At 36.8% G+C, this 11,558-nt stretch overlaps 1 protein-coding gene across 2 annotated transcripts; it reads left to right on the top strand.

Moving 5' to 3' along the window:
• Positions 1–3,312: 3,312 nt before the first annotated feature.
• Positions 3,313–11,558, top strand: LOC119989438 (wings apart-like protein 1). Of its 2 annotated transcripts, none has more exons than XM_038834957.1 (13): positions 3,313–3,989; positions 4,921–5,020; positions 5,793–6,126; positions 6,389–6,501; positions 7,128–7,256; positions 7,405–7,498; positions 7,602–7,679; positions 7,768–8,384; positions 8,681–8,946; positions 9,389–9,539; positions 10,526–10,623; positions 10,712–10,793; positions 11,093–11,558. In XM_038834957.1, exons 1-13 carry the CDS (start codon positions 3,481–3,483, stop codon positions 11,174–11,176), a joined length of 2,655 nt encoding a protein of 884 aa, XP_038690885.1. In that variant the 5' UTR covers positions 3,313–3,480; the 3' UTR covers positions 11,177–11,558. The 2 variants fall into 2 exon arrangements, with proteins under 2 accessions (XP_038690885.1, XP_038690884.1); XM_038834956.1 differs by having other exon boundaries at positions 7,765–8,384.

Below are 11,558 nucleotides of genomic sequence, written 5' to 3'. Positions count from 1 at the left end.
AAATTCTCATGTTTCAGTATTCAAATATATAGAATAAAACAGATATGATAAAAAAATATAAATGAAATAGATAACATATGATGCAGATTCGTGGGTATGGTAGACCACCACTGTTTGGTCACTGATCAAGTCTGTCAATCAACTAAAAAGAAGGGTCGGAGCACCATGACCAAGCCCCATCCATCATGCACTGCCATCAGCTGTTGATTCCATTGGATTTTGACCTTGAAGTTGCGATTAACCATGAAGAAAAGTGTCTGATCCGACTACCGGAGACAAATATTTATATGGAATGAGCTAACAAATTATGATTTTAGGACTAAATATATGCTTGACTATTAAGCTAAAATAAATTATTTATAGAAGCTTATTAAAAAAAATTAGGGGCCTTGAGCCCCCTTCAATACACATAAATCCACAACACATCATAAATATGTAACATTTTCCAATAATGTATTTTTTTGTTTGAAATAAAAATCAAATTTAACATAAAATAACATGACAAGTCTAAATCATCGGATATAAAGTCAAAATATTTGATGTTTCGATAGCCATAAATTTAATTTTTGTTTAAACAAAAAATATATATATGTAGGATCCGTTATGCGAATATTTGCAATTTTTCAAAAAAATTCCTGAATACCATACATCTATAATTTTTCAAACGGTTGCACTGCTACTTCCCAAATCCAACTTGTTAGTATTTGATATTAAGATTAGGCATGGGCCGGGTCGGTTAGATTATGGTCAGATTATCGGTTGATAATCTAACCGACCCGACCAACCGACTTCGTTTTAAACTGAAAATCATTATTGACCCGACTTTGTGGGTCATAAATGGTTGACAATCGACAAAGTCAGTTGCTTAGTGGGTCGGTTATATGGTAACGACCGACTTTCACATACCAAATTGAGGAGTGTTCCACCAATACAAGCTTGAGCTCAACTGGCTCTCCCTAAAAGATGCCATCAAATAGAAGTTTACAGTCCTCGATAATGTCAAGTGGTTTGAAGTTCTCAAAGAAAAGGAATGGAGGTATTTGCCTACTCTATAGTTGATGGAGTTTGGAAGATTAACAAACGAAAAATCAATAATGTTATCAATGATCGGTGAAAAAGAGTGCAACTTGCAAGGTTGTTGGCACTTGATAGATCAATTTGGTTGCTTGACGAGCCATTTGTGATGAAGGTGTAAAGTTTCTTGATAGGGTCATCTCGAAATTCGATTCAGGAAATGAGATGGAGAGGAGAGGATAGGCCAGAGAGACTGAGACAGAGAGATTGAGAGAGGAGAGATTGTGAGCAGTAGAGAGTATAAGGTAGGCCAATGAGGGTTGGGTTTAGTCATTTAATTGGACTTTTTGTAATTGTGGACTTTTGGCCTAATTCCTTCTAATAATTGATGGGCTAATAATTATCTATCAATCGACTTTTTGAGTATTATTGCAATCATCAATCGACACATATCTACATGGTTGGGTGAAATTATCGGTTCGATTCCATGGGTCGATTGATGTTGATTATCGACTGTGAAAGACGAGCAAATAATGGATCAATATGTGAATAAAATCGACCTATTCCTCAACCATAATTGATATCGACAAAAATGTCCTTTCCAATAGACATATTTCATAAACTCTACCTATAGTTTATAGCGTTTCAAGTTAAAGATGATCTAAAGTTGTATAGAGACTAAATCACATGCATAACAACAACTTCTCTACATTATAGCAACTGTAAGCAACAATGAAATCCACACAAACTCCTAGATGATAAGTCATTCCAAAAGGATGAACCTTGACACAGTGGTAAAGCTGCTTCATTAGAACAACCTAGTATGTTCTTTCCTAAATTTTGCATCTTGTACAATAGGTTCATCATATAAAATGCATCAATAAAAACTTAAATTACTAAAAGAAACATTCTTGCATCTCCAATCATTCAAAGGAATGATTGCAATGAGAGCAAAGTACCTACAAACCAACCCAATTTAGATTCATTCAGAGACAATAAGCTTCATAAAGACCAATTCAGTAATAATTCACTAATTTTATCATAAATCCAATACATATATGCATACGACAACAAATTCAATTGAATTCACGCCTTAGATACCTTTATTGAAATAGAACCTGAAGAAGAATTCTGAACGAACTCAACATGAATGTCGATAACAGAAGGGTATTGCAAAGCATTAACGAATCAACCAAGAAAACAGAACGACCAAAGCAATCACTACCATGAGCATCTTCACATGCTTCCTTCCATGCCAAAGTCTCCATCCCTTTCTTTTCACCTTATTCTCTCGTGTTATCTGGTCCCACAAGAACCCCAACAACTTTGATTCCAAAGGTGACTCTCCGTACTTCCGTTCCTTATAGTGCCTATCAACATTCAAGACCATAACCGACGGGCTATGGCAACTCCTCGACTTTTGAAGATGGTTGGTTCAATTCGAGATTCGAAACTTGATGAATTTTGGTTGCTTAGTGTCGCCCGTGGTGGAGGCCATGGCTATGAATTTGAAGGGAATCAACTGCTGCGAGGTGCTAGGGATTTGAAGGGAGAATCAAAGGCTACAGGTGTGGTTTCATGTGTGAAGACATGGATGAAGCTCATCCTAATGAACGAATTTAGGGTTTTTTTAACATGTTCGGGTTACGTGGATTATACACGTAGCTCCACCATGGACAACAATAGCTAAGCCATACGCCACATCAGATTTTTCGTTCATCGAATTGTTGTGAGAGATAATTGGAGTACTTCTATTAGTTGTGACACAAAAATGTGATTAAAAAAGAAGAAGAAGAAAAAGAAAAAGAACAAGAACAAGAACAAGAACGAAAATGAAACCATGCGACCAAAAGTACCACTTTCTTACCTCCGTCTTCAGATATGTGGCCTGTTTGGGAGTGTTGTCAACTGCTGTGAGGTGTGGTGAGGTGCAGTGAGGTAAAAAACTGTGGTGCTGTGAGGTGAGTTGGAACGCAAAAAACTGTTTGGCGTATCATTTTTAAAACTGTGGTGCGGTGCTGTGAGGTGCGTTTATCATTTAACGTTTACCTTGTACATTAATCTAAAATAAAATAATTGACCTAATTTGATTACCTAGGACAATTCAACATATATTGTAAGCGTTTGGGAGTGCTGTGAGGTGCTGTGAGGTAAAAAACTGTGGTGCTGTGAGGTGAGTTGGAACGCAAAAGCTGTTTGGCGTGTCACAAAAAACTATGGTGCTATGAGATGCGATGCAACTGAACGCAGTTGAAACACACTGCCAAACATGTTTATGTTCTCCAAAACCCACCTGCTTCCACAGCTTAAATTTCTCATCCATCCGCCTATATTTTTTAATCCCTAAACTACCCCTATACTTTTATTAAATGCCAAATCTAAACTAATCAAAGATAACAAATAAAAGGCCGTCCCCAAGAAAACCCAAGAACCAATCAATAATCAAAATTCAACATAAATCAAAACATGATCGTTAGAACTTACGGTCGCCGAAACCGGGGAGGGGCTCCCGGAACCTATTCCGATTCTCTTGACGGCGACAACGACCCCAGCGTTTTTGATTCTCTATCCCAAGAGACCTCCCAAGATTTCTGCAGCTTCAATTTATTATCTCAAGAGTCGAGCTCCATATGGTCTTCCTCTTTCGATCCCGACCTGTACGGGCATTGTTCGTCCCAGAGATCATCGTCCCAGTTCGAAGATGCGTTGTCGAACGACACGGTTAGGAAGACGAAGAGAGCTAAGAACGGGAAGAGGGAAGCGGGAAAGGCGATGACATCGTGGGTTCCGTCCAATTCCACTACGTTGATGGAGGCGCAGGAGTTTGGAGAGATGATGGAGCATGTGGACGAGGTGAATTTTGCACTCGATGGGTTAAAGAAGGAGCAGCCTGTGCGGATCAGGAGGGCGAGCTTGTTGTCACTGTTGTCAATTTGTGGGACGGTTCACCAGCGTAGACTCCTGAGGACTCAGGGGTATGTGGATTATGAAATTCAAGATTGAAATTGATGTATATTGTTCTAAATGTATGAAATTTGGTTGAATTTGCAAAGTGGGTATTTCAAATTTGAATTTGATGGTTCCTTGTGGACCACCAGCACCTTGAGCGTTTGCATTTTAAAATTCTTTCGTGCGTCTTCAGTTTGCAATGTGAAAAAGTTTGAGAATGTGGTGAAATGTGTGCACAGACAATTGTAGAAAGATTTCGTTCAAAGAAAATTGTATCTGATTATGGGTTTCTTGATGTCTACTGTATTAAAGATTTCAAATTTTGTGTAAAAGATATGTGAGGAAGGCTGTAAACATCAGGGTTAAGTTAATATGTTTTATTTTATTTTAGGTACAGCAATTCAATTTGGTTAATAACACAGAACCTAATTTGAATGTTATTTCCTGTATTCAAAACATTCAAGGGTCTGTAGTTTTCTATACTTCTGGTCTTAAATGATTAATTGAAGTGTCCTCTCTATGTAGCAAGCAGCTAAGCAGAATTACCTGCTGATAGAGAATAAGATAAGTAAGGAATTATATAAGTCACTGAAAAAGTTTTGAAAGGTCAATAGTATTGTTTCATCAAAAACTAGTTATGAAAATCCATTTAAATGTAGGGGGTAAGAAGAGATAATGAAACTTCCGATGCACATGGGCTGTATGCCTAAGGCCTAAATGGCTCTTAATAGTTTTGCAGTCCAATATTTAGTTTCAATTTCAAATGGGTGTATCTGTCATTACTCATTAGGCTCTTGTTTCCCTTACGTGCTTATATGAGAGGTTGTTTGGATGGTATACTAACCTGCATACTTGCAACTTCTTGCTTTACCATTTGAAATACAGAAATTGCTTTCCTTGTCTTCCACTTTATGTTTACTGGTACTTGCTCTAACTTGTGACGTATCTTGCCGCCAGGATAGCAAAGAATATAGTTGATGCTATTTTGGGTCTTAGCTTTGATGACTCACCCTGCAATTTGGCTGCTGCTGCTCTTTTCCATGTTTTGACTAGTGATGTAAGTAGTTTCAAATGTGTAATATTAAGTTTATTAAAGTTGCTGAAGCTATTTGTGGAGTTATTTTTGATTTAGTGCTACATTACAATATGTGTCTTATGGGAGATTAAATTATTTCCACTTATCATTGTCCACCAGTCTCTTTATTTTCTCTTTTACTAGCTAGTGTTTTATCAAAGAAGAAATTGAAGAAGTATGTCTCTGGGTGCAGAAGTAAATTCTCGATCAAACAAGCCAAATTCTACATTCCAATACATGCACTAGTTTTTCTTTTCAACATCATTCCTCATGTCATGCTTCTCTCTACATGTCAAAACGTTCGAGCTTTGTTGAATGTCCTTTAATTGACACCAGCCCCTTTACTCCAAACAAAGAAGAAAATACCTCCCACATATTTTGGGCATATAAAATGAAGAGTTAAATGATAAGATGTTTCCTTATCCCTCAACACCTTTTTAGTATCTGTCTTACCTATATCTAAGCTTTATAGTGTTCTTATTTTGTTAATATTTGTAATTTTGTATTAGAGAACATATTCAGAAATCTTCGACAGTTTCTTGGAATTTGTATCTTGGAGTTGTGCTTCAGTTTTGGGTTGCAATTGTTTTATGACTATGATCTTAAATGTTAATTTCCTTTTCCCCACCTTTCTGCATGCTAAGTGTTTGCTTTTCTATAGTTTTTTTCTATGTGCTTCGCAAGCTTGACTTACATTGTTCTTTATCATCATAAGCTCGCAACCTCAAGGACTTGTCTGAAATGAATTTTCCAGGGCCAAGATGATCACCTTTTGGAATCGCCTAGTAGCATTCGTTTCCTAATCAAATTGTTGAAACCAGTAATCTCTGCTGCTACTGTAGATAAAGCGCGAAATATGGGCTTTAAGCTCTTAGCATTGCGCAAGGATATTGGCATCTCACGCGAGGTGTCCACAGTGTCGGATTCCAGTGCTGCTGCTATTTTATCCAAAGTTCAGCAAATTCTTGTCAGTTCCAAAGACGTGAAGTCATGGGATGATGGTGAAATGGAGAGGCTCGAGTTGAATGCAAAGTGGATGGCGTTGTTGACTATGGAGAAGGCATGCCTATCTAAGATCTCTTTCGAAGGTATTGTTGAGCTTTTCTTCTAACTTCTAAGCAGACTTTTCTTTTAGTATTAAGAACACTCAAGATGGGACTGAACACCTTGTTTTTGTTTTAGTGGACAATTGAGTTAAATGTATGATGAATGTCAGGTATATCAATTTGTCATTTGAGTAAGACCGTGAAATTGATGGAGATATGCACTTCATGTGCTTAGCCTTCCTTTTCATTTTTTCCCCCTTCATGATTGCTTATTCACTTGTTTGTGGGTTTGCATATGTTTTAGATGTATCTGGTGCAGTCAGGAAGACTGGTGGCAATTTTAAGGAAAAGTTACGAGAGCTTGGTGGCCTTTATACTGTCTTTGAGGTTGCGATGGAATGTCATAATGTTTTTAAGGTGTGAGCCTGTGTGTTTGTTTAATCCGTTTTCTGATCTGAATACCTTTCGCATTGGGAAATTAAGTGATAATAAAGCTTTGAGTTATGAGTAATCTTTCTGTTTACATGTTTTATTCTAGTTGATTTTGATGTTATAAACTAAGTTATATCTTTCATTGGAAATTATGTGTTTTGAAGAGGTAATTATGTGTTTTGAAGGTAGAATTCATTTTCTTGTAAGGTAGAATTTATTGAACTTAGACTTGTAGTTAAATCAGCAACCCTATTGCAAATATAAAGTTTTATTCAATTGCTATCTTAACAGTCCTTATGCTCCCGTCAATAATCTCATGTTTGTTTTTTTTTTTAGTTTTATATTCAGTGTGAAAGGTTGGCTTATTTTTAAAATACCTACGCTAAAAAAATATATTTCCTTTACCCATGACTTCTTTTTTCCAATTTCTTAAGAAGTTGGGTTTTTACCCAAATGAAAGGTATGATTTTTCTGTTGAGGTAAGGTAGAGCCATTGCTGTCACGTTATGACATGCGTGAGTCCATTCTGAGTCCTCTTAAAAATCTAATGTATATGTTGTATTATTGGTTGAAGAAGATATTCTTCTAAAAGAAACTTTTTTTTTTGGCAGAGAATGGTAGAATACAGTCAACCTTCTACTCCAGATGTAAAAGATTATTTGGATCTACAAAGCCTTGCAATATTATTGAAGTGTTTGAAAATTATGGAAAATGCCACATTTTTAAGCAAAGATAATCAGGTATGTTGACATGAGATTATGTTTTAAGTATACATCTATTTTTCAAATTCTTTATGGTTCAGTTATTATAGCTCAAACTTGCAATTTAGTGTCAAATTGATTGAGTTCTGATGTGTAATATTTGTCTCTTTTTTCCCGTCTTTTATAGACTCATTTGCTTGGAATGAGAGGAAAATTGGCTTCTCATGGATCAAAATTATCTTTTACAAGTCTTATTATAAGCATCATCAAAATTTTGTCTGGTAAGTTAATTCATGAGGGGTCCTTTCTGATTATATACTTATTTCGTCCTTCTCTTTTGCTTTGATTTGGCGTACACTCTAATGATTGATTTTTGATTTCTAGGTTTTTATCTTCTTCAACATCCTCCTGCCACCTCTGGTAATGAAAAGTGCAGTCTATTTGATGCTGTGGACAACAAAGGTACTTGGCAATCTCTCTCTCTCTCACACACACACACACACATTTGCACAAGTGCAAATATTTCATGTCATCTTTCAATTTGCAGTAGACTCCAATGAGGCTAAGTCAATTGGCTCTTCTAAAAGGTGTTCCAGCACAGGGAGGACATCCTCCGAAATAAGCCTTATTTCATCACAGAGAAGTTCAAGGGAATCTTATGCCCATCATTCTGTTTCTAGTTCTGAAAGTGCCACTACATCTATGAGAGATTCATGCTTAATAAAGACAGGACTCAGCTCTTCTAGTTCTGGTTCATGTCATGGAGCAGTATTAAGGATTTCCAGTAGTGAAACACTAGGAACTAGTAATGGGATGAGAATCAATTTTGATCATGTTGAGAGATCTTGTGGTTCAAAGGATATATCGTGTGAACTTTTGAAAGAGAGTCAAGATCCTTTTGCATTTGATGAAGATGAACTCGCGCCCTCAAAATGGGAGGTGTTGTCTGGCAAAGAAAAAATATCCCGAATTAAAAGAAATATCTTAAAGGACAAAGAATTTGGTAATCAGCTTATGATGAGTCAAGAAGCATCAAGTGGATTAGAAAATCACCAGAAAGAATTAGGTGACCTGGATCACCTTCTTTCACTTGAAAACATGTCTTCCCCTGCTGCTGACAAGGGAAACTCTGGCCTTCTGTCCGACTGCCTTCTTACTGCCATCAAGGTACAGCACCCATTCAATTTATCTGAGATTTTCATGATGTGCCCATAAATACCTGTAATCCTATTTGGTGATTCAGTCCACCGGGCATTGGTATCATATTTTCTGGTTTAACAGGAAGTTACCATTAAAAGTTCTAATCCCAGTGTAATTGTTAGATTCTGTTTGCCTGGTGTATTGTCTATAACTCTTAGATTAAGCAAGAGCTTTTGGTTTTAGTGATTTGATCCTTGCTCCTTTTCAAAGTGTTATCTCCTCTTTAGGGTTTAAAATGTTTGAATCATGTTCCATGTTGGCAGGTTCTGATGAATTTAACAAATGAAAATCCTGTTGGCTGTCAGCAAATTGCGGCCTGTGGAGGACTTGAGACCATGTCATCATTGATTGCTGATCACTTTCCTTTATTCAGCTCACCTTCACTTCCATTGATTGAAACAAAAGAAAACACGTCACGCAGTGAACTACAGCATCAAAGTGATCAACATCTTACTGATCAAGAGTTAGATTACCTTGTTGCTATACTGGGCCTGCTTGTGAACTTGGTAGAGAAAGATGCATCTAACAGGTTTGTTTGCCCTCTCTAATTTGGTTCTATCAACATGTTGTTTGTTTGAAGGCTTGAAGCAGTTAGCAAATAACACAATAAGTTAAAGTGTATATTTATTTTGCATTGGTTTTTTTCTCTTGCGTATATTTTTATGTATAAGAAAGAAGAAAGATGGTGTTATACCAAAGATACATTAGTATCTTGTAGTTGGAGAAGGGTGATTGACGTTCACTTATGTGGGGTTTTGTTTTGTTTTTTTCCCCTCGTGCATTCCCCCACTTTGACATGTCAATAATTACTTGTGCTCTGACTTGCAAGTTGCTGGTCAATCATATATTGATTGGGATCCTTTAGATCTTTGAATAGGCAGTTCTAGGGTCCCCATATGTTTGCAATTTCTGGATGGCAGGTAAACGCCACGGTTAATTTTGTTAGAAACTTATTGCAAGTTGCAATGCAGATCACGGCTTGCCGCAGCAAGTATTGTTTTACCTGCCTCAGATGGATTAGAAGAGGAGAGCCACAGGGACGTAATTTCACTACTGTGTTCCATCTTTCTGGCCAACCGTGGGGCTGGTGACGCATCTGAAGAAGGAAACACTGTGTCATGGGTGAGTTCTGTTTAGTTGGTTGCTCTTCTCATTCTTTTTGTAGCACGTTTTGTTTTATACTCTGTATTCTAAATTGCTAAAATGATTTGTAATTGACCTTAATCTTGGTGACTCTTGGCTACCTTTTGTACATTCTTTGGTCAATTTGTGTGAGTATTCCTGGTTATTTTGGTTTTCTCAGCAGTCAGCACCAAGCAACATAATGTACGAGCTTATAGCTTACTGGAAGTAAACATGTTCTTTTTTTGGATGAGAGTTGCCTAACTTAGCAGAATGTGTTTTTTAACATTGTATGGAAAGTTTTAGGCCCTTCATGAAGTTTGGAATTGGGAAAAAGTAGAATATAGATGTCCTTTTGAGTTATATCTCTTTTCTGCTTTACATTTTCCTACAAAACTGGCATTAATGCCCAGAAAGTTTAAATGAAGAGGTATTCAGTAATTGTGAGGATATTCCTGGGTTCTGAGACCTGAGTAATTATTTTTTCTCTTTTTTTTTTTTGGGCTGAGGGTGTTTAGACTTCCTTGTGCGGATCACATTAATAGTTAAATAATTCTTCGTTGTGAAAGATATAAGAGGTTGATGGGAGATGCAATCATTGATTCAGCTGTTTTCACCTGTGAAATTATGAAGGTGGCTTTATAAGTATTTATATCCGCATAATTATTTTTTTTAATTTTTTTTTTCTCTTTGGTAAATATTCTTCCCGCAAACGTGGGTAAATAGATTTGAGTTTCTTATCGTGTATTCCACTTACTGGATGAAGATATTTATGGGTCTCAAAACATGCTAGGGTTTGAATGTTGACAGTTTTGAATGGTTTACAAAATGTTAAGATATGATAGAATTTAAGTTAATATCAAATCTAAGTTAATTGAAAGATTAGATCTCCCTCCTCCCTGTTCCCATGGGATATGATTATTGCAAGCAGACTGAAGGAATTTCATTATATGGTACCCGACTGAAATTAACAGCGTATTGTGCAGGATGATGAGGCAGCTTTGCTGCAAGAAGAGAAAGAAGCTGAGAAGATGATTGTACAAGCTTATGCAGCCCTGCTACTTGCATTTCTTTCGACGGAAAGGTTTGTAAGAAATTTTTTATTCCTCTTCCATAAGGTAAGACTTTCTTCATAGTTGCATTAAAAATCAACTTTGGTTCTTTATTGACAGCAAAAGTGTACGTGATGCAATTGCCAACTTCCTTCCAAATCGCAACCTGACTGTTCTTGTACCTGTTCTGGAGAGATTTGTGGTATGTTTACTCTGCAAGCCTCAAGTGGATGAACTGAACATGATCTTTCTACCCTCTGTATTGTCTTTATATCATTTTACTTTGACGGTTCTAAAGGAAATACCCTAGCAATGATCTCATTAATATTTCTCAAGACTGCCTGCATTTGTCAGCCTGTGGCTGATGTGGACTAATGAATTCTCAAGAATGATTTTCACCATTGTAGACATCAATTTAATTCCATAATTATGTTCACTTTGTGCCTTTGATGGGCTGCAACTTTTCCTCTGTATTTTGAACACTGTACGCTCTTTCTTCAGGCATTTCATTTGACGTTAAACATGATTTCACCGGAGACTCACATATCCGTGATGGAAGTCATCAAATCATGTAGGGTGCCGTGAAAGCTCAAGATATGGAAATCCTGTACAGCCTTCAAATTGCCCTCAGATCGACTCCTTGTTGTCTGACAATGTCGTTTAGTGGAAGGACTGCTGGAGCACACTGAGTGGAACTAACATTAGGAGTGTTTTATACTTTTGATTTTTTGCTCCCTTATGCTTTTCTTTTTGAATGGTGCAGGCCGAGTCACTTTTATTCGTCAATGAAAGTAGAATCAAAGTAACTTTTCTCTCCGATGTATTTTCCTAGTTGTATTGTTGTTGATTATGGTTTTTGCTGACTCTCTTTTGTTTGAAAAGTTCCACCTTTGGGTGAATTTTAGTAGGGGCACGTTGTGTAATCCAAAAAAGAGTAATAGTGAATACATTCATGTTTTGCGCTCGA

The sequence above is a fragment of the Tripterygium wilfordii genome, chromosome 21, assembly GCF_013401445.1.
Source record: "Tripterygium wilfordii isolate XIE 37 chromosome 21, ASM1340144v1, whole genome shotgun sequence".
Lineage (NCBI taxonomy): Eukaryota > Viridiplantae > Streptophyta > Magnoliopsida > Celastrales > Celastraceae > Tripterygium > Tripterygium wilfordii.
This window is presented reverse-complemented; position numbering and strand designations above follow the sequence as displayed.

Bases quoted from the DNA above. Each gene is read 5' to 3' on its own strand.
- LOC119989438 (XM_038834956.1), top strand. From the start codon at position 3,481: ATGATCGTTAGAACTTACGGTCGCCGAAACCGGGGAGGGGCTCCCGGA. The intron at 7,680-7,764 runs GTACTTGGCAAT...TTCAATTTGCAG, and splicing joins TGATGCTGTGGACAACAAAG to TAGACTCCAATGAGGCTAAG. The intron at 8,385-8,680 runs GTACAGCACCCA...CCATGTTGGCAG, and splicing joins GCCTTCTTACTGCCATCAAG to GTTCTGATGAATTTAACAAA.